The sequence below is a fragment of the Myotis daubentonii genome, chromosome 1 (genome assembly GCF_963259705.1).
Source record: "Myotis daubentonii chromosome 1, mMyoDau2.1, whole genome shotgun sequence".
Taxonomy (NCBI): Eukaryota; Metazoa; Chordata; class Mammalia; order Chiroptera; family Vespertilionidae; genus Myotis; species Myotis daubentonii.
The window spans coordinates 226,836,174-226,859,151 of record NC_081840.1 but is presented as its reverse complement, the minus strand read 5'-3'; the positions used below and the strand labels follow the sequence as shown (position 1 = coordinate 226,859,151).

General features: G+C 43.9%; 1 protein-coding gene across 10 annotated transcripts in view; it reads left to right on the top strand.

Moving 5' to 3' along the window:
* Positions 1-1,036: 1,036 nt before the first annotated feature.
* Positions 1,037-22,978, top strand: part of CPEB2 (cytoplasmic polyadenylation element binding protein 2) — a 65,783-nt gene continuing 43,841 nt past the window's right edge. For 2 of the 10 annotated variants that reach the window (XM_059675494.1, XM_059675468.1), the window contains exons 1-3: positions 1,040-2,874; positions 5,420-5,710; positions 16,395-16,485. In XM_059675494.1, coding sequence (XP_059531477.1) covers positions 1,258-2,874; positions 5,420-5,710; positions 16,395-16,485 — 1,999 coding nt within the window. In that variant the 5' untranslated portion in view covers positions 1,040-1,257. Of the gene's footprint in view, positions 2,875-5,419; positions 5,711-6,486; positions 6,577-16,394; positions 16,486-22,978 lie in introns of all 10 variants that reach the window. The other 8 variants (XM_059675501.1, XM_059675486.1, XM_059675477.1 and 5 more) reach the window with 7 other exon arrangements.

Below are 22,978 nucleotides of genomic sequence, written 5' to 3'. Positions count from 1 at the left end.
GCATGTGGCAGGGAGGAGTCCCACACACAGCAGTCCCCACCATAGCACATTAAGCGCGTTTATGAAAGAGGAGGACTTGGACCCAGCCCAGGGTTACCATGGAGCTGGTCTAGGAACCCATTATATGCATATGTGTGTGTAAAACCCCGCAGGGAGCCGTGTTAGGTCCCAGGACTCTGTTCCTCATTACCGGAGTGAAAATGCTCCGTATACCGCGGGAGCCGCGGGTTTACCCTTGCAGAAAACACCTCCACGTGGCTGTAGGAAGGTCGGTGACAGCACGGAACCCAGCCTGCGAAGGCACTTTCTAGGACAACCAGGAGGGCGCCAGGTCGGAGCCACAGGTGCAGGCTAACCAGCTGGCCATCTGCAAGGAAGGCAGAGCCCGCACCAGCGAGCTGGCCAAAGACCCCAGGACTGAGCCAGGCCGGCGGGGTCGGGGTCCCAGCTCCTCCGGGACTAGGGACCGCACCCAGCCGGACTCCCCGGCCTCAGTTTCCCCTGCCGGCCAGCTCCACCCAAGGAAGGCCCGGTCCCAGTCCCAGTCCCAAGGAAGCCCTGGTCCCAGAGGCCGGGCCCCACGTGACCGAGAGTGGGGAGGTGGGGCACGAAGGAGGCGGGGCCGGGAGCGCGACTGGACGGGAGCGCGTTCCACCCAGAGCTGGAGGGGCCGTTGCCTCGCACTCGTGTATGCAGCCCGCGCGTGCTCATCCTCCTCCTCCTCCTCCTCCGCGCGCGCCCGGGCTCGGAATCCAGCGGGCCGCCCGCCACCCCAACCGGCCATGCCTTCGCCCAGGGCTGGGGAGGGGAGCAGGGGGGACGCGCCGCTTGTCCTCGCGCTCCCCGCCCCCCGCGCGCGCCGCCAGCCGAGCGCGCATATTAATGAGGGGCGGGGCATCCCGGGGCGGGGCCGCGGGCGGGGGCGGGGCCACGGGGCGCTGCGGCCTCGCGCCAGCGCGTGCTGGGACGCACCGCGGGGGGCGGGGCGATTGTGAGGTGGCGCTGACGCACGTTCCGGGGTTCTTAAGCGGCGAGGGCGGCGGAGGCGGCGGCGCCCGAGCCGGTCTCGGGAGGTGGCGGTGGCCGCCGAGAGGGGTGGCGGGGCCGAAGTGGGTGCCCCAGCCTCAGTCACGGTGTCCCCCCCCTCCCTCCCTGACTCCCCCTCCTTCCACTACGGCCGCGCCGCCCCAGACCCGGCGGCTACTTCGGCGGGCAGCGGACGGGGCGCGTCTCCTCCCGTTGCCGCCGGCCTGATAAATGAGGGACTTCGGGTTCGGGGTGTTGCAGATCGCCCCGCTCCGAGGCAGCAGCCCCGCGTCCCTCTTCGGCGGCGGGACGTACCGTCCTTACGCCGCGGGGCCTTCCGCGGCCGCCGCCCCGCCGCCCTCCGCCACGCCCTTCGGCCCGCTCTCGCCGCCGCCGTTGCCTGTCACCGGGTTCTCGGAGGCCGCCTCCCCCTTCCCCGCGCCCCTCGGCGGCGGCCGCGCGGGCAGCTCGGCCGCCGCTTCCTCTTCCTCCCAGCTCCCGGCGCACCCGCAGGCCATGCAGGATGAGCTGCTGCTGGGGCTGACACCGCAGCCGGCGCGGCCGCTCTCGGGGGCGGCGGCCGCGGAGAAACTCCCCAACCACCACCCCGGCGGCGGCACGAACGCGGGTGTGACCCACCTCCTCCCCTCCCAGGACTTCAAACCGAGTCTGCACCTCCCCGCCTCCTCCTCCGCCTCCTCCTGCTGTGGCTGCCGCACCTCCTCCCCGCAGGACTTCAGTAAGCGGCAGCAGCAGCAGCTGAGCAGCCAGAAGAGGAAAGAGTTCAGCCCTCCCCGCCTTCCCCACCCTCCGGACTCGCAGCCGCCGCCGCCGCTCCACTGCCCCGGCCGGTTCAGCCCGCCGCCGCCGCCCGGCCCGCCCCTCCAGCCGGCGCCGCTCGCCCAGCGCCCGCAGCCGTTCAGCCTCCCGCACCCGCCGCACCTCCCGCCGCAGGACTTCGCCCCGCGGCAGCGCCCGGCGGACCTGCCCTCGCTCCCGCAGCTCCAGCCCTCGCCGCCCGCAGCCCCGCGGCGCCGCCACGGAGGCGCGGGCAGCCCTCGCAGGACCCCGGCCGCGGGCGAGGGCAGCGCTGCCGCCGAGCCCTCCAATGCGGGCTTGGCCCCCTCGACGCCGCCCGTGAACCCTGCGCCGGGCTCCATGGAGTCGCCCAACCACCCTCTGCTCAACAGCCCCGGCAGCCTCCTGCCCGGCGGGGCGCTGGGCGCGGGCGCCTTCAGCAGCCTGCAGAGTCCGGACCTTCCGCACCCGGGCGGCGGCGCGGGCGGGGGACCCCCCGGAGGCGGAGGGGGAGGCGGCTCCGCGTCGCCGCCGCCGCTGCCCGGCTTCGGCACCCCCTGGTCCGTGCAAACCGCGTCGCCGCCGCCCCAGCCGCAGCCGCCGCCGCCGCCGCCCCAGCCGCAGCCGCCGCCGCCCCAGCAGCCGCCGCCGCCGCAGCCGCCGCAGCCCGGCTCGTCCAGTGCCACCCCGGGGGGCGGCGGCGGCGGCGGCTCGCTCAGCGCCATGCCGCCGCCCAGCCCCGATGCGGAGAACGGCTTCTACCCCGGGCTGCCGTCGTCCATGAACCCGCCCTTCTTCCCCAGCTTCTCGCCCGTGTCCCCGCACGGCTGCGCGGGGCTCAGCGTGCCGGCCGGCGGCGGGGGCGGCGGCTTCGGCGGCCCCTTCTCGGCGGCCACGGTGCCCCCGCCGCCCGCCCTGAACGTCCCCCAGCAGCCGCCCCCGCCCGCCGCGCCGCAGCCCAGCCGCCGGTCGCCCGTCAGCCCGCAGCTGCAGCAGCAGCACCCGGCGGCCGCCTTCCTGCAGCAGCGCAACTCCTACAACCACCACCAGGTACGGGGGCCGGGCACGCGAGCGGGGACCCGGGGACGTGGAGGGCTGCCTGAGCGAGGGACGGGGCGGCCGCGGGGGCGGGCGGGGTGCGGGACGCGGGACGGCTCGGCGGGCGGATCGCGCTGGGAGCGGGCGGGTGCCCCTCCAACGCCGGGGGCCCGGGGTGGGGGCCGGCGGCTCTCGTGCCCCTCGCTGCCGCCCACCGGCGACCCCGACCCGCGGACGCCCGGGGCCGGGAGGGCGCTGTCGGGTTCCCGGGGCCGGCGAGTGGCGGCGGGGACCGGCCGGGGGCGCGGGCGGCGGGAGCGAACTTGGGGAGGGAGGACGCGGTTCCTGGGGACGGTGCGTGTCGGGTCTGTTTCGTTCTGAACCGGCCAGCGTGGGGGCTTCGCCGAGGAGGCGGGGGCGACCGGCTCCGGGAGCCGGGTAGCGGGGCTGCTGCTCCCGCAGCCTCCGCGCCGTCGGGCGACTCCTTAACGGGCAGCCCGGCCGGGTGCCCCCGGTGCTGGACTCGGTCGCGCCTGGGGACCGGGTGAGGGTTTTAACTCCAAACTGAATCCGAGTCCCGCATCGGTGCGCTGCCTGGAGAGGGGGGAGGGGGGGCCGGGACGGCTCCGCGGACCCAGCCGCTCGCCCCGGGTGACGGGCGTTTCTATTTCGAGTGGGTCCTGTAATTATGAACTCACCCGCGGGTTGGTCGTTCATCCGGGGCCTTCTCGACCGCGTTCGGGTTTGTCCCCGGGACAGGGTCCGAGCGCCCACGGGCCGGCGAGCGGAGCCCGAGCCTCGGTTCGGTGCATCTCGGAGACGGTCAGCCTTTGCTGCGGGGATCCCGCCGCCCCAGGCCCGTTCCTGATGGAGGGACCTTAACCAGGGCTTTCAGACGCCTCTCACTTTTCCCTTTGACCCAAGTGCCCAGCGAGGAGCCAGTGTAAAGGGTGAAAACCCGTCTAAATTTAACAAAAGTGACAGTTAACAGTCTATTTAAATGAACCGGAGGAACAGTTAACAGCTTTTTGTTGAATCGCAGGTTTCTCCCTGAGAAAGGAGAATGTGGTCTATGAAGATTGAAAATGGGGAATTTTGAAATAATACTCCACTTTTTTCATGATTTGCATAATTTTTAACTGGAAACTTGCCACAGAAAATTGTAGGGTTTTGTGGGGGTTTTTTTTTTAATTTATTTCCTGAAGACATGATGTAGATTGTAGAACATTGGAAGACCATATGCCATGATCCATATTTAGCTCAAGCTGGTGTGGTTGTGTGTGTGTTTTGTTTTTGTTTTTGTTTTTTTGTCGAAAGGTGGGTCTGGCAGTCGGGTGTGAGCTGCTGTCACATGGAATTTAGGTCACTCGAAGGGAACTTGGAGCATGTATCCGTGACAAGCGGTTTCTCCACTGCTGTGTTTTTGAACTGTGTGGAGGGTGAAACTGTTGTAGTATTTATTCGTCATTATATTCCCATTCAAATTGACTTTTAAAATAGGTACTATGTATCAGGTTAGGTTTCTTTGTCTTGTAAAAAAACAGGTTTATTTTAAGGGTGCTGTATTTATTGGCTTACAGTAGCGCCACGGTTCATACTTGCTTTCGCTACAAGTTAGCACAAAATTGTTAGAGTATAAGTTTATTGACCATATGATTGCTAGCAATGAAAACATTTTAAAAACCTACAGTTAATAGGCTTTTGGTGGGTTTTCCATTCATTGATGACATAGCATTCTAGTTTGGAATACAGTTTACTTTTTAAAATGAAGTTAGTGGAGACTTGTGTTATTAGGATCCTTACCCAAATCGTCAAATAGCTGTTTATTTTTGTATATCTCAGTGGATCCACCTATGGGCGACATCAGATAATTGCTTAACAGTTCATGGATAATTAAGGGAAAAGAAACAAAAACATTTTAAAAGAAGCTACACTCAATCTGGAATAAAAGATCTTAAAAGTACAGTAAACAGTACAGAAAAGGACATACTTCCTACTTTGTCCCTACCCCAAAAGGCCTTTATCAATTTGTACAACAGAATAATACCAAACCTTATTACTTTTGTAGCGATGCAACTTGTTGTGGAAAACCAAAGTCTAAATATTTCACCCATATGGTCGATATATTTTGATTAATAAAGATCATGCTTTTAGTTGTGTGCCTAGTGGAATGTGGTTGCTTTAAGAACATAATGTAGGGTATATTTTTAAGGATCTTCAGAGTTAATTTCAATTTAAATATAGATCTCATGTACAGTATATGGTTCTCTCTGAAGGGAAAAAAAAGTAACCACATGCTTCCATTTTAGTCATTGTCATTAAATATCTGCTTGTTCAGTATAATTTATAGTAGGCAAGAGGATGAAAACTGCCTCACATTAAGCTAATATTATATTATAGCACGATCTCAAGCCTATTACTTTTTGTTATCTAGCTAAGGATATATTCTGTGTATTCTATATTTTATTTTTTAAAAATCTTAGCTCAGGTCTAAAATTTGAATTTCGATGATAAGCTCTTTAAATGCCTGTAATTTAAAGAGATATGTTTTTCTCAGCCTCTTCTGAAACAGTCTCCTTGGAGCAACCATCAGAGCAGTGGCTGGGGCACCGGAAGTATGTCCTGGGGAGCCATGCATGGCAGAGATCATCGTAGAACTGGAAACATGGGGATTCCAGGAACTATGAATCAGATATCTCCACTGAAAAAACCGTTCTCTGGTAATGTCATAGCACCACCGAAATTTACTCGTTCTACTCCATCACTGACGCCAAAATCTTGGATTGAAGATAATGTGTTCAGAACAGACAACAATAGTAATACACTCTTACCCTTGCAGGTAAGAATGGTATGTAAATGGCTTATTTCTAATGTTAATCTTTCAGGATTGGAAACTGAGCGGTGTGGTAGCAGTAGTATGGTAAAATTAATGGATTCAAAAAGAGAAAGTTCTCATTTTTAAGCATATGTAGTTTCATTAGCAAAGGATAAAATATCTACATGAAGAAAATTGACACTATAAAAAAATCTGTAAACACACAATAGTAAATAAGCTTCAAAAAATGTAGAAAAACCTGCTGCACTTCTTAAATACATATTGAAGCTTTTAATTAGCAACTCTTAAGAATACCTTGATTTATTAATCTTTAATGGGCCACCAAAATGAGTTTTTCCTACAATATAGCTGAACTAAAATGTTCGTAATCATGCATAGATTTGGTTATAATCAGCTGTAGTGTATTAGAATATACTCAGTACAGCTATGATTGTGGCAAAATAATATGGCTTTTTACATAGAATTAAATTTTGTCTTCACTGGTTCAATGACTTTTTTTTCTAAATGTGGCCTAATAGTTATGATGATTGACAGTTTTTCAGGCCTTTTAGTATTTTGCTGATATTGCAGGTTAATGAAACTCTCTTATGGCTATTTAAAATGAGGTACTTGGTTTTTTTTAAAATGAGGTTGTTTTTTTGGTGGTTTTGTTTTCCTGAAACCTTTAGAAAAAGGAATAAAGGTAGAAAGAATTTTGGGTTTTTTTTTTTTCTTTTTTTTTTTTTGATGTGGGTGGGTATGGGAAAGAGAACTGCATATTTCTGATGAAAACTTCTATGCTGTTGAAGGTGAGATCTAGTTTGCAGTTGCCAGCTTGGGGCTCAGATTCACTCCAAGATAGTTGGTGCACTGCAGCCGGAACATCCAGAATAGACCAGGTAGGCTGCACAGTGTGTATTTTTCAGGACTTTGGCTAGGATTTTAGTACTATTTATATAAGGAGGAGGATTTGTAACTTACTTTCAGTATCTATTTAAGCATATGTCAGAGAGCCTTAAAGCAATTTATTTTTAAAGGGTCACTTGACTTAAACTATTTAATATAAAATGCTTCATTTTTATATTTGAATGTAATTCATAGTCATTTAATATTTCCAAAACATAACAAATTACTTTTTGAAAAAAGGAATTATACACCCAAGAGCACCTGGCTTTAAACATCAGTCAAATGGAACAGATATTTTATCTCCTTTCAGAATTATTTGCAATTAGATACAAAATCTTGTTTTTACTCAATCTCCAACTTTACAATTTCATCAATGTTTTACATAATTTTTAGTAACATTTTTCATAAACCCTGCTATGTTCGTCTTGATAAACTTTCTTAAAAAGCCCTATCTTAGTTTAGCTTTTTCAAATTGGTAAAAAACTTTGATACAATATTTTTTTCTAAATTTTGTTACTGCTGTTATATATTATCTTCTTCCAAATAATCGGTTACTCTAGGAAAAACCATGAGCCAGAAAACTGGGAGGCAATCTTAATCAAATTACTGTCAAGCCCTTATACAAAAGGTTATCTCTCTTCCTGCAGACTAAATTTGAATGCATACTGGGCACTGGGTGATGAGAATTATTACAGGATACGTAGAAAACTCAGCCCTATGTATGGGGTTCTTTTCTACAGAACCCAAGTTTGAGCAGAGTTGATATTATGGAGCTATTATCCTTAGCTAAGGCTCTACCTTAGTTAATTTATCAATATGGGATTATTTTATAAGTAAGGACTGTGTAAACAAATTAATAATATGCGTTTATCTTGCCTTCTAACCTGGAGGGTTAACAGTAACTTTAATAATCAAGCATTAGTACTTGTTTTAGACAAGTTCTACTATTTACCAAAGTAGTCCTGCCAGGATCTTCACTTAGAAATAAGTAGCTGTCTCATGTAATATGTAACTTATTGTTTTGTTAATGTAAGTTAGCTTCCCATCTATTTCTACTGTCCTTTTCACCTTGGTTCCTTTAGGCCATATCAGTGTCATTTTTATGATAGAATTTTTATGTCGTTTGTATTGAATATATAAATGCCTAGGAAATGGTGTGTTAGAAGAGGAAAATAATGATAATTATTTTGAAGGTGGCAAGATACACATTTTTAGTGCAGAAGAGGCAAAAAATATTCCAAGATAATAGGATACACATAAGAGGGATATGTCTCTCCAGAGAAGGAAGAGAAATTAGCTGCTATGTAAAGGGTCTATGGGTTGGTGGGGGGACCATATGTTGAGAAAATAGGTTATTGAGATGGTGTCAGTTGTTGGAATGCTAGAGAGCAGAGGTGGTAAGGAAAGGCAAGTTTGCAAATTGGACTCTGCAGAGGTGCCCCAGGGGCTGCCCCAGTGCAAGGGCCTCTAACCCTCCCACGTAGACCACAGTCAAAGCCACTCTGCTCTTTCCTATTTTATAACCTAGGGTTTTAGGTAAATTCATTTTGGTAATTAAAGATTTTTTGTTGTTGTAAAGTGCTGAGATATTGGCATTCCCTGTGGACTCTTGACCAAGAGGTGTGATGTTATAAGTTGAAACAGCAATGAAAACAAAGAGATAGTGAGAAATGAACTAAACTAGAAGGAGGTTTGAAACCTGAGTCATCTTCCTCTGCCTTTCACAATCTTCATGACATTATACCGCAGTTTATGGGCCTTCACCTATTTGGGTCATTATTATGAGAGGACCTTGAAGTAGGTCATGTAAGACCTTTTTAGTTCTTACACATCCTCTGGTCTCTTTTGGCCGTTTCTTTTTCTCCCTCCCCCCTGGACCCTGCTACCCATCCCTCCCCCTCTTTAGAATCCAAGGGCCTTGCTTTATTAGGGTTGAAGGCATGGGTATTGGTCCCAAGCCATAGGAGTGTAGTGTATAACTTTCCAACGTTGTTGTCACCTTTTAGTACCCCAAGGGTACTTACACAAAATTTGTTCTGTGTTTCTACCATAAAAGGTTGAGGTATTTGAAGTTGAGATTCTTAAAAATATAGCAGCGGCTACAAACTACAATTGGCATCTTAAACTGTGGTGTAGTTCCTCACTATTTGGCAAAGTTAAAATTATAGAAAATACTTAGGTAATGAAATATCTGGAGAGATTATTTTCATCTCTCATCTTTTTGCATCATCTACAACATTTCAATACTAAAATTTTAGTTAAAAATACATTATTTTAAAACATTTAAGTTTTTATTTCCTTTAGTATCAAATTGATTAGGCCTAAAAAATACTAAATTCTAGAATTGAAGTCTTAATTATTATTACTTCAGGCCTTACCTATAATTGAATTCAGTAAATGGGAAAGAAATAGTTTTGTAGGTTGATTTTATTTCAGATGTATATAAAATTTTTCGGGTTGATATGACCTTATTTTAAATAATCAATTTTTATGGAAAAGGTTCAAATTAAAAACTTTTAAAAAACAAATATAAATTCTTCTGCATATTTCTGACTTTAAAATGAATATTATATATTTCTGTTAAAATGTTAAGGCTAAGAATTACTTTTTCTTTAAAACTCTGTTACCTAGTTACCCTTGCAAGAAATCATATTCAAAAGTGTGAATTCTAAATTACCTTAATATTTCCTTTATTTTTTTTCTTTTTTGATTAAAGTATTACATATGTTTCCTTATCTCCCCTATTACTCCCCCACTCCCCCACTCATGCCCTCACCCCCCGGTGTCTGTGTCCATTGGTTATGCTTATATGCATGCATACAAGTCCTTTGGTTGATCTCTACCCCTTACCCCTCTCCTCCCCTACCTTCCCTCTGAGGTTTGATGGTCTGATTGATGCTTCTCTATCTCTGGATCTGTTTTTGTTTATCAGTTTATGTTGTTCATTATATTCCACAAATGAGTGAGATCATGTGATATTTATCTTTCTCTGACTGGCTTATTTCACTTAGCATAATGCTCTCCAGTTCCATCCATGCTGTTGCAAATGGTAAGAATTCCTTCTTTTTTACAGCAGCATAGTATTCCATTGTGTAGATGTACCACAGTTTTCTAATCCACTCATCTGCTGATGGGCACTTAGGCTGTTTCAAAATCTTAGCAATTGTAAATTGTGCTGCTATGAACATAGGGATGCATATATCCTTTCTGGTTGGTGTTTCTAGTTTCTTGGGATATATTCCTAGAAGTGGGATCACTGGGTCAAATGGCAGTTCCATTTTTAACATTTTGAGGAAACTCCATACTGTTCACAGTGGCTGCACCAGTCTGCATTCCCACCAGCAGTGCAGGAGGGTTCCTTTTTTTCCCCCCCGCATCCTCGCCAGCACTTGTCATTTGTTGATTTGTTGATGATAGCCATTCTGACAGGTGTGAGATGGTACTGCATTGTCATTTTGATTTGCATCTCTCGGATGATTAGTGACTTTGAGCATGTTTTCATGTCTCTTGGCCATCCTTATGTCCTCTTTCACAAAGTATCTATTTAGGTCCATTGCCCATTTTTTTGATTGGGTTGTTTATCTTTCTTTTGTTAAGGTGTATGAGTTTGAATTTCCTTTAGATATAAGGTTGCGATATGTTTATTCATTAACACTTGAATATTTTAAATCAAAGAGTAAATATACTAGTAGCTGAGGTTATTACAAGTTTTTATATGGCCCATCAGTTCTCTGTAAACAAAACAACATCAGGCCTTTAAAACTGTAATATAGCCCATGAAGCCTATAAGATGTGTGTTGCCATGTCCTCCAGCAGAGCGATTATCAATATATTCAACTCTAGATTTTTGTTCTTATGGAAGTTCTCCCTGCAGCTTTTGAGCATGTCACATGAACCACCTTGAGTAATTGAAGGTATTTTTCACCAATCTTTAAAATTTAGCTTATAATGATAATGTGGGCATCTCTTTCAGAAAAATGTATTCTTTAGAGTCTTTATTCATATTACACACAAAAAAAATGTACTGTATTCGACCAAGTCCAATTTTTTATTTAATAAAGGATTTCTTAAATTGTGGTGGTTAAACTAGATGAGCTTTAGGGACATTGGTAGTTACCAAACCTTACACCTACTGAAAATGAAAGAGAACGGGCTCTCTTACACATACAATATAGGTAAATGGATACTTTCTTTTTATGTGTTCTATCCTGTGTCCAGTTCTTTAATTATACTTGATATATTCTTTTTTAAAAATATATATTTTTATTGATTTCAGAGAGTAAGGGAGAGGGGAGATAGAAACATCAATGATGGGAGAGAATCATTGATTGGCTGCCTCCTGCACACCCCCTCCTGGAGATGGAGCCTGCAACCCAGGCATGTGCCCTTGACCAGAATTGAACCTAGGACCCTTCAATATGCAGGCCAACACACTATCCACTGAGCAAAACCAGCCAGAGCAACTTGATATATTCTTACACCAATATTTTCTATTGCCTCTCCATTTTCTTTAACCCTTTTAGGTACTAGAATAGCTTTGGCCATTTGGAGTCTTTAAAAAAAATCAGAATCACTGTTACTGCATTCTTATCAGAATAATAGAGAGTTTGAGAAATGAATGTTCGTTATGTATGTGGTAGTGTAATAATATTCTTGACCATTGAAACATGAAAGTCCTGTGGGATGAAGAGAGGAGGTATCTGGAACAACTACAGAATATGAGAGTGCTGGGTTGTGTAGTAAGGCAGAGCGGCAGAGCGGCAGAGCATAAAGTACTAATACCATGCAATAACAGTGTGTGATGAGGAGAGGATAATCAGTATTAAAATTGAGGAAAATATTAGCACAACTTTGCTATTTTATTTTAAAACTGGAGAACTAAGCTAAAAAATACAGTTTTTAAACGCTGATTTTTCTACTTGTGCGGAAGAACACATGCTCAAGCATCTGGTATATCTTTAAAAATGAGGATATAGGGTTTTTCTGTAACCCATTCTCTTTTTCTTTGGAAGCATACTTCATTGTCAAGAGGGAAAGGTTCTACTTGACCACGTCCTTAACTTGAAATAGCACAGGGTTTTGAATATGTCAAAGCAAAACTGTGACATGCCATAAAAGTTCCCTTTCAGTTGGAATTCCTCTTGTACTAGTCCTATATAATAAGAGAGGAATATGCTAATTAGCCATTACCCCTGAGGAGTAAGGACCAAGTGCATCAGGACCAGATCACGGATCAGCAGGAGGGTGGGCCAGCCAGGTACAAGCCAGCTGTGGAGAGCTATAGGAGGGGGCAGGGCCGCAACTATGAGGGGGTGGGGAGGGGGAAGGGGGAAAGGGGGACCTACAGGGAGGTGGGGCAGTGGGCGGAGAGCTACAGGAGGGCGGTAGTGACCTACTGGCGCACAGATTGCGCAGGGCAACTAGTTGTAATATCATTGACTTTCTTCGTTATTTTTCAGTGTTAATAATCTTTTTCTCAGGCTACCCTTTTAAGATTGTAGATATGTTGTGTGTTTTTGTTTTTTTAGGATTTTATTGTCACTCCTCTAAGTCTTTGTGACAAATGTGTCATGGTTTACAAAAAACAATAAAATATTAGAATATAAAATACTATTGGTTTTCCCACCAATGCAATGTTAAATATCTTGGCCATTTTCAATTAGTCATGTAGTCATAAATGTTAGTTACATTGCTATGATTTTCTAGTTATGCTAATCAGCATTGACATATTCATGGTTACTTTAAAATGGTTTCAGGATTGCAATTTAGTTTTTGTTTTTTAAATATATTTTATTGATTTTTTACAGAGAGGAAGGGAGAGGGATAGTTAGAAACATCGATGAGAGAGAAACATTGATTCAGCTGCTTCCTGTACACTCCCTACTGGGGATGTGCCCGCAACCAAGATACATGCCCTTGATCGGAATTGAACCTGGGACCCTTGAGTCTGCAGGCTGACGCTCTATCCACTGAGCCAAACCGGTCAGGGTGCAATTTAGTTTTTTAAACGAATGACAGTTTGTGTAATCACAAATTTTTCTTAATATTTGTAGTTTATAAGGATGCATGATGTTTGTTTTATAATCAGACTTGTTTCTGCCTTTTGTTTTTTTCAGAAGTCATATTTTGATTCCCTCATTCTATTTAATAAAATTGTACTTTTGAACATGTAAATCTAAATAACATGGGATGTCATGAGCTCTTTGCCTGCTCAGGGCTATTTTGTGTTTGGTGTTTTAAAAATCATTTGGGAAGCAGCTGATGAGTAACAAAAGTAAACTAAGCTAATTAAGCTAATCCTTTTTAAATAGTTTTGCCAGGTTTTTTTTTTGTTTGTTTTTTCTAAAGTAGGACTTTGTTTTGTGATGAAAGACTTGTCTGGGAAGGAAAATAAGAGACCTTATAAGTAGGCATCTCACTATTTCAGTTGGATATATAAGCATTAAAGCTAAAGCTATTAATAATACATATCACATTTTCGTATAATACTTGTCAGAGTTGATTGTATAGTGGACACTGATACTTATGAATAGCTTGCCTATATCTTTCCCCTTCAGACCCTAAATATTGCACATGCCACTGACAGTGTATGTAGAATTATTTCAGCCTAGCCCAGGGGTGGGCAAACTTTTTGACTCGAGGGCCACAATGGGTTCTTAAACTGGACCGGAGGGCCGGAACAAAAGCATGGATGGAGTGTTTGTGAGAACTAATATAAATTCAAAGTAAACATCATTACATAAAAGGGTACGGTCTCTCTTTTTTTTAATTTTATTCATTTCAAACGGGCTGGATCCAGCCCGCGGGCCATAGTTTGCCCATGGCTGCCCTAGCCGGTTTGGCTCAGTGGATAGAGTGTTGGCCTGCGGACTGAAGGGTCCCAGGTTTGATTTCAGTCAGGGGCATATGCCCAGGTTGCAGGCTCCATCCCCAGTAGCGGGTGTGCAGGAGGCAGCTAATCAATGATTCCCTCTTATCATTGATGTTTCTATCTCTCTCTCCCTCTACCTTCCTCTCTGAAATTAATAAAAAAAATATTAAAAATATTTAGAAGTATCTCATAAGTTTTACTGTGCTCTAAAGCAAGAGAGGATCACAGTCCTTGAAATGGAGTTAGAAGGTGGCCACAAAAAAAGGTTGTGTGGGAAATACCATTTAGGTGGTGTTAATAGTCACCATTAAGTTCATTGGTTGACTAAAGATGAGACGTAGTCTGATTCTGTTAAAAAAAAATCACCCTGAGAAGATAGCCCTGAACTATATCATATTTTATTTGTGAGAATTTAAGGTAAAAAGAATATAAAGAATTTGTAATGTACTGTATCTTAGAACCTATATGATATAGCATACCTTCTGTGGTTTTTTTCACTTATATAAAGTTTTTATCATGACAGTTTATATTTTTAAATCTATTTTAAATACACCTGAAAACTTTGAATATATTAGCATATAATCTTCCTTTGTGTGGTCAGAAATTCAAGTTGACAGCAGGCCACATTAAAATCTGATGCTTGTCTCAGTTTAGTTAATTAGCATTTGAGTACCTCTTCTGGGGAGGATTCTGAGAGGCTTTATATTTAGTTTTATGCAATTTCCATATCAAAATTCAGTCTTTGTCCTCACAGACCTCACCTTAAACAATTTTACTAAGTTTTTATGGTAGAGAAAAAGTGGTATTCAACAAACATTTGAGAGCTAGCTGTATCCCATAATTAAAAGGTCTCTCTCCCTGATTAACTTTGAAGTTAGTGGGAAAGGTAGGACAATTTTTAGTTATGAACAAAGTATAGTGGAAGCATAGAAAATGAAAATATTTGCATAGATTACTAAAATTATATTTGCTGAAGGGCTGTGCTCTTCTCTGTTCCAGTTTTATTTATTACTAGAGGCCCGGTGCATGGATTCGGGGTCCCTCAACCTGGCCTGTGCCCTCTCACAATCCAGGACCCCTTGGGGGATGTTGGATAGCTGGTTTCGGCCCAATCCCCGCAGGCCCAATCTAGACAGGAGGGAGCCTGATCCTGTGCATTGAGTGCCTGTCCCATGGTGGTCATTGCACGTCATAGCGACCGGTTGACTGGTCATTCAGTCACTTAGGCTTTTATATATATAGATATATAGAGGGTCTTGCTTTTCTGTTACTTTTATTATTTTAAAAGATGATTTGAGGCATCATCTTGTCTGACATGGTTATTTTCTTTTCTAGAAGGTGGAACAGAGCCTGAAGAGATTTATTTAGTAATTTAAGATCAAGAAGCTCAATGCTTCTTAAAGTATGGTTACTAGGTCTACAGCCTCAGTATCACCAGGGGCCACTCCCAACCTATTGAATCACACTCTGTAGATGGGTCCCAGGAGTCAATCCAGATGATTCTGAAGCATGCTCAAGTTTGAGAGCTGCTGTAACAGTTCAGTAATTCTCTGCCTCTCTCGCCAATCAAGGTCACTGTTTAGTGAACTCCTCTTACTGATGGGTGTGTTCTACCTGAGGAATCCAACTAAAAATAAGGGGTTAAATTATAGTTCATCACTAATAAAGTTGGAATAAGAGCCTCTGTTTTAGTAAGTAACCTTTTCATCATTAGTGTTGCTTTTAAGTTCCTTGACAGCAATTTGTTTAATCTGCAATACTGATTCCAGTCCTCTAGCTTTATAAAGCTCACAACCCTAATTTAAATGTCAAGGTAGAGTAAATAAATCAACATATTCTCAGGAAAGCTGCTTATGTTTTTCTTCAGCTTTCTAAAAGACTGGTTATGAATCTTCTGGATTGTAGACCTCTTTGGAAAACCAATGAAACACATAAACCTTTCTTCAGAAAAAAAGGGTGTGTACATGCACACACAGATATGCCATGATCCTTCCTGAAGCTCATAGACCCAGATTTAAGAGTCAAAAATCGCCTGCCCTGCCTCTCCCACATATTCATATGCTTGCACAAGCTCATGTACACACACACACACACACACACACACACACACACACACAAACACACACAAATGGGTGGAGGTTAGAGATGATATATTTTGGTAAAAATCTCCCGGGTGATTTGGGGGGCCTGGGCAAAGCCTGCTGTGGTAGTTCCCTATATATGTTTGTTCAAGTACATTGATTTTATAGTGGCAAAATACTGTATACATTAATGAACATTAAAGAATCTACTAGGCAAGTTGAGGGGATTTAAAATTATTCAGCAAACGACTTCTAATGACACAAAAGACTTTGTTCTTAGACTTGATGAGGTAGGAAATGTGTTTTTGTTTTGATACTGGTATTTCATGCTTTCGATTTTTAGTTTATAATATGTTTATGCATTCATTACTGTGAAATTCTGACTAAATTAAATAATGTACAATGTTTGATAGATGTTTAAAGTATGGTGCAATTGAATTAAATCCTTTCCCCCAACATTTTTTTTCAAGTGCTAGTCTTCCTAGATATATGAGAAAAGTATAGAAGTTAAATAATAGCTAAAAATGCTCTCTGTGTGTATCACATTTCAATCATCTTTATAAGCTGAGAATGATAGCAATAGAAATTATTTTACTGTGTTGAATTAATACTGCCAATGAAATAAGATTGCTTTTGATATGTGATTTTGCAGATAAACATATTAAATATATTGTTTTTTTACATAAGAAATATTGTAGTTTATAAGATCCTTAGTTATTGATATTTTCTTGGGATGCAGACTCATTAGTAATAGTATATCAATCAGATGTCCTATTTTATGTAAGAAGATTAAGATAGTATAGTTATCAATACTCAATAGATTATATTGAGTCTTTTTTTTTTTTTTCTTCTCTTCTAGGATCGAAGTAGAATGTATGACAGTTTGAATATGCACTCTTTGGAAAATTCGCTTATTGATATTATGAGAGCAGAGCATGATCCTCTGAAGGGTAGGTGACTTGAAAAAATTCTATACATCTACCAATTTGTGTGATTATTTTACCATTTTTATATGAAAGAAGTTTAGAGTTCGAGCAGCACTAAGTCGCACCTGTGCCACCTATAACATTCTGTGATAAGTATTAATAAGAAACTTATTTTGGTGAAATGTCATACTTTTTTCTTTAAAGCTTATTTCAGTTTATGCTGATTTATGTAGAGAGAAATATAAACCCACCTCTCTGGGCTTGTTTTTTTAAGACAAAGCTACCATTTAGAGATGCTCTGAAGTCCACCAGAAGATAAAGAATGGATCTAAAAGTGTATAGTATAGCCCTGGCCTGTGTGGCTCAGTTCGTTGAGTGTTGTCCCATATACCTAAAGGTCATAGTGGGTTCAATTCCTGCTTAGGGCACATGCTCAGGCTGTAGGTTCAGCAACCAATTGATTTTTCTCTCACATTGATGTTTCCTTCCTTCCCTCCCTCCCTCCCTCCTTCCTCCCTCCCTCCTTCTTTCCCTCTCTCCCTCACTCTCCACTCCCTCCCCCTTCCTCTAAAATCAATAAAAACATCTAAACTAATAAAAGGGTAATGTGCTACTTACAGCAGACATCTTCCGGACATCCTTCCGGACAAACCCACAGTGGCTGGGAGGGCCCAGGCTCAGGCCGGCAGTGGCAGCAGCAGTGGAGTAATGGGGGAGGCGCCTTCCCCTGATCTGCCAGGTCGCCTCCCACAGAGGGAGGCCGGACTGTGGCTTAGGCTGGGGGCAGAGGCAGATGCGGTTAGGGTCAATCAGGCCAGCAGGGAGGCAGGGTAGGAGCGATCAGGCTGGCAGGGGCAAGTTAGGGTGATCAGGTTGGCAGGGGGGCAAGTTAGGGTCAATCAGGCCAGCAGGGGGGGCAAGGTAGGAGCGATCAGGCTGGCAGGGGAGCAAGTTAGGGTCGATCAGGCCAGTAGGGGGGCAAGGTAGGGGCAATCAGTCCTACAGGCAGAGGCAGTTAGGGGCGATCAGGCAAGCAGAGGGGTTAGGGGTGATCAAGCAGGGAGGCAGAGGGGGTAGGGGTGATCAGGTAGGCAGGCAGGTAAGCGGTTAGGAGCCAGCGGTCCCGGATTGCGAGAGGGATGTCCGTATGCCGGTTCAGGCCTGATCCCACAGGGATTAAACTGGCAGTCGGACATCCCCCAAGGGGTCCCTGATTGGAGAGGGTGCAGGCCGGGCTTAGGGACCCCTGCCTCTGTGCATGAATATCATGCACCAGGACTCTAGCATTTAAATAAAATAAACAAAAGAGTATAGTATAGTCACTTTTCTAGAATTCTATAAAAACCAGACATATTTTTTTTTAATTTCTTAAGAGTACTTTCATTCACAATCTGCAGTGATTCCAACCTAGAATTTTCCTAGGTTTACTTCCATATTGTTCTTCTTCTTCATATCATAGGGTTTTAAAAGGGGATATTTACAGTAGCTTCTCTGAGGTATAGAACAGATTTTCAAAAAGTTGGTGCAAATGAGGGAAAATAATCAACCTTATTGTTAACTAGCTGTATCTGAAGAATTTCATTAACACTTTTGTTTTCATTTGTCTTTAATAAATTAATTTACATTTCTTTATAAATCTCATTGCTTTTTATATTATTGGTGAAAACTAGCAACCTGTGAGATTGAGTGATGAGAAATATTAGTTATCTATTACTGCACAATAAAGCATCTATCCCAAAACTTAGCAGCTAAAACAACAACAAGCATTTATTACTTTATGTGGTTTCTGTGACTCAGGAATTCAGGAGCAGCTTCACTGGTTGGTTTGCCTCAGGATCGCTCATTGAATCAAAACCATGAGTTACTTTGCAAGCTTTTCATGTTTTTAGTTCTATAAAGCCAAGTAAGAATTCCCTTACAAATTTTAACCTTAAAACTCTAGACTTCAGTGTTGGCAGCAAGGGTGGGCAGTGGGGGGGGGGGGGTGGGAGGGGGGGGGAGTGGGGAGGGCAGGCAGGGGGGAAGGAGGGGGAGCACGCTCAGGGCTGACTTGACAATACTAGATATCTAAACATTTTTGTTTTGTTTCTGGATTTTGCTTGTAAAGGGGTTTCTGGTTTTTCTACTTTCTTTATTAGTAAGGAGCTTGAGAAGCTCAAGGAATCATTAGTGATTGTTGACAACATGTGGCAATGGTAATTCTCCTCTTAAATAAATGGAGACAGTTATACTTTGTTCTGAGTGGGTATTTTCTTTGCTTTAACCAAAATTTAGCATAATTTTTTAAATCTTTGTACAGTATTGGGTGTCTTGTTATTTTTCACTGTTATGTTGACAGTTCCAGTAGCATTTGTCTTGGATCTACTGTTTAATAATAGAATCCAGTAACTTCTGATTATGAAGAATTTCTATTCCCTTGACTATCTAGAAAGAAAACTCTTGGAAATTAATACAATATAAAGCCAACATTAATTATTACCAAAGGATAATGAAACGTTTTTTATTGTTGTTTCCCTGTCTTATTTAAAAAGGCCTTTTGAAGATGTTCGGAGAAAACATTCTCTGCTGCACTATTAATTATCTCAGACTTTCTTGTTCTCTAGTCTGTGTTATGATGAAAGTGGAGGGAAACCTAGAAAGACTGAAAAAGCAAATGGAAGCAGTGCAAGGCTAAGTTGAATTTAATAAATAAAAAATCTCAAGTAGCCCTGACCAGTTTGGCTCAGTGGCTAAAGCGTCGGCCTGTGGACTGAAGAGTCCCAGGTTTGATTCCGGTCAAGGGGTATGTACCTTGGTTGCGGGCACATCCCCAGAAAGGAGTGTGCAGGAGGCAGCTGATGGATGTTTCTCTCTCATAGATGTTTCTAACTGTATCCCTCTCCCTTCCTCTCTGTAAAAAATCAATAAAATATATTTTAAAAAAATCTCAAGTAAATTCAAAATTCTTTTGTTAGAAAAATTATCTCTGACCATGTAAATGGGCAAAACATGCTCACCACTACCTTTAGCAATCAAATCTGTTTTTAATTGGAGTATTTTATGTTCCACATTTATTATGAAAGGGAATAAAAAGACAAAAAAATTTGAGAAACCTTCTGTACATAGAATAGAGAAGTAAGACTAGCACTTCTATAAATTGCCATCATATACCTAATAAACAATTTTGATACCCAAGTGCTGGCACTTAAAATTTTTTCTTGCTTTTCTCACCAGAATAGGTATACTCTACTAGCTTCTGGTATCACATTATACTAGAGGCCTAGCACATGAAACTCATACACAGGTCAAGTCCCTAGGCCTGGCCTGCAGTCAGGGCCGATCTTCCCCTGTTGCCGGCAGCTGGCCCTGTATCCCCGTTGCCTCTGCTGCCAGTCGCCCTCTGTGTGTGGGGCAACCGGCAGGGCGATTGGGGCCCCGGCGCTGCCCGCATCTGCTGCCACCCACCCCACCCCTGGATCCCTGTTCCCCATTGGGCTATCGGAGCCTGCTGGTGGCGGGGAGGGACATAGAGGTTGGCTGGCAGGCTGGGGGCAGCTCCTGCGTTGAGCATCTGCCCCCTGGTGGTCAGTGCATGTCATAGCCGACTGGTCATTCTGCTATGTGGTCAATTTGCATATTACCTTTTATATAGGTAGATAGATAGATAGATAGATAGATAGATAGATAGATAGATATCTTCCTCCCCGCACTCTGATCATTTCATGGGTGTTGTGTGTGTTTTTTGTGGGGTGCAGGGGAGGCTTGACTTCAATAAAATCTGCTAAGGCAAGGTTGTGACAAATCCAGTTCCTGGATTTGATTTGTTTTCCCTTTTTCCCCACCCCTGATCTTTAGGGCAGCACTTCACCTCTGCCCCATTTCTTATATCTCATCTGCTCCTCCCTTTCAGAAATTTCTGTCTTCTGTTTGACACAGGCAGTTCTTTTTTCCAGAAAATAGAATGAATCTTACTTTATCCTTTAAAAGGGTTTTCAAATAACCAGACAGTTACTTTGTCTGCCTTATGGGATCTAATAAAAAAGGAGAAGGGAGTTGTAGGTTAAAAAATTTCAATGAATTTCTTGTTTCCCTTTATATTAATGGTGAACGTTTTCTTGAAAAATGTCTTTGTGCTTGAGTGATGAGTTATCTACTGCTTTTGTGCTTGAGTGATATTAGTTATCTACTGCTGCATAACAAATTATCCCTAAATTTAGCAGCTTAAAACAAGAATAAGCACTTATCTCACCATTTTTTTTTGGGTTAGAATTCAGGAGCAGTTTAGCTGGTCAGTTCTGGCTGAGGATCTCATGAGGTAGCAGTCAAGATGCTGGCTGAGGCTACAGTAATCTGAAGGGTTGACTGGGGCAGGAGGATCCTTTTCCAGGATCACTCACTCATGGCTGTTGGCAAGAGAGCTCAGTTCATCACCACAAGGACCTCCAACTGGACTGCTGAGTGTTCTCACAGTGTAGTTGCTTGATTCCCCCAGAGAGAATGGTAAATCTCAAGGTGAATGCCCCAGCGTCTTCCATGACCTAGTTTAAGAAGTCTCACACCACCATCCAGGATATCCTACTAGTCCTGCTCAACTGGGGAAAGGTCTGCTGCTCAGGAGAGGTGAAGGCCAGGAGGTAGGGGCCACTGGAGGCCATCATGGATGCTGGCTTCCACAGGGGTGGAGGCAGAAACTGGAAAGTTGTATTCAATTCTTTTCTAAAGGAAAAGGCATAAACTACTCAAGGTAAGAGTTAGTGTCGATAGAAAGAATCGCAATCACGCAGATCTCTGGAATCCAAAGAACTTGAGTGGCAGATTATTGGCCTGGCTAAAACTGACTGATTGTACTGACAGAGGGACCCTCCCATCCCTACTTAAGCCCAAAATGCTTTACTACAGCTTCTTTCTATTTTCCCCCTTCCCAGTGTTGATCACTGGTCAGTAGGGAACTTCCATGGTTTAATGTTAATATTTTTATAGTTTAGCATATCAGATGGGTAAGGTGTTATTTGCATTATCACAGTAGCATGACCCCTAATTTAAACATATCTTGTAGGGGCTCTATGGATGTGAAGTGATGGCAACCACTAAGTGTGCCTGCTTTTGTGCCAGGCAGTGTCCAAGACTCTGGCTATATATGTTATGTGAAACAGACATGAACTTTGTTCTTGTGGAATGTATAGCCTATTGGGGAAAGAGAAACCTTATATGTATAATATGCATGTATATATATGCATATGTATATATAATGTGTAAACATAATATGTTAATATAGTATAATATATAGATGTAATATATAGTTACATATATATAGTTATACAGAGTGTCAGGGATACTATGGAGTAAGATTATAAGGTGCTTAGGGAGGTAATAAGTGGAGAGAAGAGGGTACCTAATTTAGATGTGAAGTAAAGGAATCTGAGACCTGAAGCCCTAAGCAGTACATAGGTGAAAAATATTGAGGGAAAGTGCCAACTAGATGAAGGGACCAGAAGTATGGAGGAGCTTGTCACTTGAGGAACTGAAAGCGGACTAGTCCTGGCATAGCTTCCTTAGGGGAGCCTGATGTGATGGGGTGCAACGCTGCCCAGCCTGCCCTGCGGAGTGTGTGCTGTGTTGGGCTCCAGATTGTGAACACGAACACACTGCTTTGTGTTTTCCTTAGTATGAGTGGCACTGACCAACCTGTTTATTCTGCAGGCGTTTCTTACCATTAACATCCCATTTTCTGATAACTGTTTGTGTTCTTGGCAAACATTTTCCTTTTCAAAGAAATAAATATGGATTCTTTTAATGGCCAAAGTAAATCATGCTTTGCCAAGTGCAGTTTTGTGACTTTGCAGTTTTGTTTTGCATACCTATATTAAATAATCTGGGATCTTTTATGTATGTGTGGGTCAGTTCACTCTACTTTAAACAAAAGAACAAGACAGTGATTATTGTTAAGCGCTTTTCTCTTCCTGCCCTCAGCAATTTGTAAAAAGGTCTTACTGTGTAAGCATTTTTACCAAAAATTGCTTACCCCTTGCTCAAAGTATAAGGGCAAACAAAAAAATTTAATTTTAGCTCGTAAGAGTTGACTGAACATTATAGGATGAAATGCATTTTATATAACAGTTCTTGGGAGGATCTGTCTTGGCAAGTCACAGTGCCATTACCAGTGTTCCCTGAACAATTAAAAGGAATTCAGGAAAAATAATTTAGAGCATGATATTATGCCAACAAATGTTCAGAAGCGGGTGCTTTTAAAACTTTTTATTGACTGTGTGGTTTTTTTTATATCTAGCTTCATTCTTACTACTTCACTGTTCAACACCTATTTCCAAGGCTCCTGAAGTAAGAATGCCTGCATAATTTTGACAAAAATAACCCTTGAGAAAACAAGGAATACTTCTCTGAGTTACTAAATTGTTGTGATAAAACCAAATAGTTTTGCCTCTTTCTTTATACTTTTCTTTTTCCTCTGATTCTCTTCACCTGAACTTACCATTTTGAATCACAAAATAACTTGTATGAATTTTTGAAAGTCTCTGTGTGA